Below are 4,397 nucleotides of genomic sequence, written 5' to 3'. Positions count from 1 at the left end.
TTATTTAAAATAATATTTCTTCAAGAAGAGACTGTTTATTTTTAAAATAAAATACAGATTCACTTGAAAAATAAGTTAATATACTGTGAACAAAAGAAACGGAAGATTATATATGTGATTAATGTTATATTGTTATTCTTAAAAAGTTGGAATAGAAGTTAATTCTAACCATGAATTAGAAAACAAAAATATAATAATTCACAATGTCATGATGTAAACAAATACAATGATGATAGTATATTAAGATGATAATATGATAACATAATATCGATAATGTTCATAATAAAAACAAGGTTTGAGATAACTCAAGATTATTTTTAATTTTAAAATTGTTCTTCAAATTTTTTATATCATATAATTAAATAATAAAAAATTTATTAAATCTAATGAAGTATATGACCTAGTTAATGGATTTGGCGAGTTAACTCAAGATTACTCAAGTCAATTCAATACGTAGACGTCTCCATGTTTTTTTTTTAAATCTCACTTTAGAACAATTAGGAGATTTGCTAGAAGAAATACGGGGTTCTGCTTCTAGCGGTAACATGCAATGGGGTGGTGGTCCCGCTTACGGGGTCAAATCAATACGTTCTAAGAAGAAATTTTTAAATATCAATCTCATCGATCTCATAAGTATCATACCAAATCCTATCAATCGATTCATTTTTTTGAGAAATACAAGACATCTAAGTCATACAAGTAAAGAGATTTATTCATTGATAAGAAAAAGAAAAAACATGAACGGTGATTGGATTTATGACAAAATCGAATCCTTGGTCGCGAACAGTGATTCGATTGATGATAAAGAAAGAGAATTCTTAGTTCAGTTCTCCACCTTAACGACAGAAAAGAGGATTGATCAAATTCTATTGAGTCTGACCCATAGTGATCATTTATCAAAGAATGACTCTGGTTATCAAATGATTGAAGAGCCGGGAGCAAATTACTTACGATACTTAGTTGACATTCATAAAAAGTATCCAATGAATTATGAGTTCAATACACCCTATTTAGCAGAAAGACGGATATTCCTTACTCATTATCAGACAATCACTTATTCACAAACCTCGTGTGGGGCGAATAATTTTCATTTCCCATCTCATGGAAAACCCTTTTCGCTCCGCTTAGCCTTATCCCCCTCGAGGGGTATTTTAGTGATAGGTTCTATAGAAACTGGACGGTCCTATTTGGTTAAATACCTAGTGACAAACTCCTATGTTCCTTTCATTACAGTATTTCTGAACAAGTTCCTGGATAACAAGCCTAAGGGTTTTCTTATTGATGATAAGGACGATATTGATAATAGTGACGATAGCAACCGTGACCTTGATACGGAGCTGGAGCTTCTAACTAGGATGAATGTACTAACTATGGATATGATGCCGGAAATAGACCGATTTTATATCACCCTTCAATTCGAATTAGCAAAAGCAATGTCTCCTTGCATAATATGGATTCCAAATATGGATTCCAAACATTCACGATCTGGATGTGAATGAGTCGAATTACTTATCCCTCGGTCTATTAGTGAACTATCTCTCCAGGGATTATGAAAGATGTTCCACTAGAAATATTCTTGTTATTGCTTCGACTTATATTCCCCAAAAAGTGGATCCCGCTCTAATAGCTCCGAATAAATTAAATACATGCATTAAGATACGAAGGCTTCTTATTCCACAACAACGAAAGCATGTTTTCACTCTTTCATATAGTAGAGGATTTCACTTGGAAAAGAAAATGTTCCATACTAAGAGATTCGGGTTCGTAACCGTGGGTTCCAATGTACGAGATCTTGTAGCACTTACCAATGAGGCCCTATCGATTAGTATTACACAGAAGAAATCAATTATAGACACTAATATAATTAGATCTACTCTTCATAGACAAACTTGGGATTTGCGATCCCAGGTAAGATCAGTTCAGGATCATGGGATCCTTTTCTATCAGATAGGAAGGGTTGTTGCACAAAATGTATTTCTAAGTAATTGCCCCATAGATCCTATATCTATCTATATGAAGAAGAAATCATGTAACGAAAGGGATTCTTATTTGTACAAATGGTACTTCGAACTTGGAACGAGCATGAAGAAATTAACGATACTTCTTTATCTTTTGAGTTGTTCTGCCGGATCGATTGCTCAAGACCTTTGGTCTCTACCCGGACCAGATGAAAAAAATGGGATCACTTATTATGGACTTATTGAGAATGATTCTGATCTAGTTCATGGCCTATTAGAAGTAGAAGGCGCTCTGGTGGGATCCTCACGAACATAAAAAGATTGCAGTCAGTTTGATAATGATCGAGTGACATTGCTTCTTCGGCCTGGACCAAGGAGTCCCTTAGATATGATGCAAAATGGATCTTGTTCTATCCTTGATCAGAGATTTCTCTATGAAAAATATGAATCGGAGTTTGAAGAGGGGGAAGTAGAAGGAATTCTTGACCCGCAACAGATAGAGGAGGATTTATTCAATCACATAGTTTGGGCTCCTAGAATATGGAGCCCTTGGGGCTTTCTATTTGATTGTATCAAAAGGCCCAATTCATTGGGATTTCCCTATTGGGCCAGGTTATTTCGAGGTAAGTGGATCATTTATGATGAAGAGGATGAGCTTCAAAAGAATGATTCAGAGTTCTTGCAGAGTGGAACCATGCAGTACCAGATACGAGATAGATCTTCCAAAGAACAAGGCATTTTTCGAATAAGCCAATTCATTTGGGACCCTGCAGATCCACTCTTTTTCCTATTCAAAGACCAGCCCTTTGTCTCTGTGTTTTCATATCGAGAATTCTTTGCGGATGAAGAGATGTCAAAGGGGCTTCTTACTTCCCAAACAGATCCTCCTACATCTATATATAAACGCTGGTTTATCAAGAATACACAAGAAAAGCACTTCGAATTGTTGATTCATCGCCAGAGATGGCTTAGAACCAAGAGTTCATTATCTAATGGATTTTTCCGTTCTAATACTCTATCCAAGAGTTATCAGTATTTATCAAATTTGTTCCTATCTAACGGAAGGCTATTGGATCAAATGACAAAGGCATTGTTGAGAAGATGGCTTTTCCCGGATGAAATGAAAATTGGATTCATGTAATAGGAGAAAGGTTTCCCATTCCTTAGCCTGAAAGATATGTGGCCATGAAATAGGGATTAAGTGAAACAGAATTGACCAGGTGGTAGAGTCGTGGAAACACCTCCTTCTTCCATATTTTGGACACGGAATAATATGTTACTGCTGAAACATGGAAGAATTGAAATCTTAGATCAAAACACTATGTATGGATGGTATGAACTGCCTAAACAAGAATTCTTGAACAGCGAGCAACCAGAGTGATTCCTCACTACATTAAAAATTTTCCATTAATGAAAGATGTAAATCCATTGGAAAAATCAAAAATACGTATGTCGGATGAAATGGTGGTTGTTGTTATCTGCTCCAATAACGAATCATTGGTTTAACTGAATAACTAAATAAAATAGATAGAACCTTCTCTTCGTCTCAGGTCGATGGATCTTCTCAATTGGAAGATCCCCTATATGGATAATATACACATTCCAGTTGACCGGGCCTAATTCTAATTCTTTTGTTCCAAAGCAAAGATATCCACGGGGCGGTTCGTCCTATTCAGATATTCACGACTAAGAAGTACTGGATTCTCTTTCGGATAGGCTCTGAAAAGAGAAAGAGAAGGAAGGCTGGAATGCCAACAGACGCCTAATATTGAATTCACCCGACCCGATAGTACCCATTTTATTTTGGGAACATAACATCCAATGCCAAAGTCACTGAATGGGTAAGTCGTCAATCCCTAAAATGGACTATGTACTGTACTTTATCTGTTGGGTTACGGGCGGACATTTTCCAGAGGTTTCTATTGTATCTGTCGCACATCGAAAAACACCCGTGCGGCGTCCGCGGTCCTGGCGATGACGGTTTTTTGCTCTTTGTTAATTGGAATTGATTTAGAGTCGCCACCTAGTATTTAATTAACGGTTACTAGGAAACCCAGGTTGACTGGTCTTGTCAGAGATTCGCGGATAAGGGACTGATTGTGGTTAGGGAAGGTGTTAGCATCCATAACGCACCCTACCTGAGATAAGCTGCTTCATGGCTTTGATGTGTTAAAGAAGTTTTAAAAATTTTGTTTTTTCAGCGGATTTTAGAAATACAACTTCCGTACAAGTTTGTACTTTTACACCGTGATCCAATCAAAATATTAAATCCTTCTTTTTTCTTTTGCCGTCTCATTATAAAAGGATCCCTGAAATAAATACAAACATGCATTTTTTTTTCTCTTTTTTTTCTTCTTTTTTTTTTACCCACAATACAAATTACAAAAATCAAAAATAAATAAAAATTACATCAAATAGTTTGAAATTTTACAGAACAGT

The 4,397-nt window shown here is 35.8% G+C and overlaps 1 protein-coding gene across 1 annotated transcript; it reads left to right on the top strand.

Annotated features, from left to right (window-relative positions):
* The first annotated feature begins 273 nt into the window (after positions 1-273).
* On the top strand, positions 274-3,099 carry LOC133681196 (protein Ycf2-like). The gene is given in 3 exon segments (XM_062104367.1): positions 274-293; positions 458-1,460; positions 1,462-3,099. Coding segments are annotated over 3 exon segments (2,661 nt in total).
* Positions 3,100-4,397: the final 1,298 nt, after the last annotated feature.

Source organism: Populus nigra, chromosome 1 (assembly GCF_951802175.1).
Source record: "Populus nigra chromosome 1, ddPopNigr1.1, whole genome shotgun sequence".
Lineage (NCBI taxonomy): Eukaryota > Viridiplantae > Streptophyta > Magnoliopsida > Malpighiales > Salicaceae > Populus > Populus nigra.
This window is presented reverse-complemented; position numbering and strand designations above follow the sequence as displayed.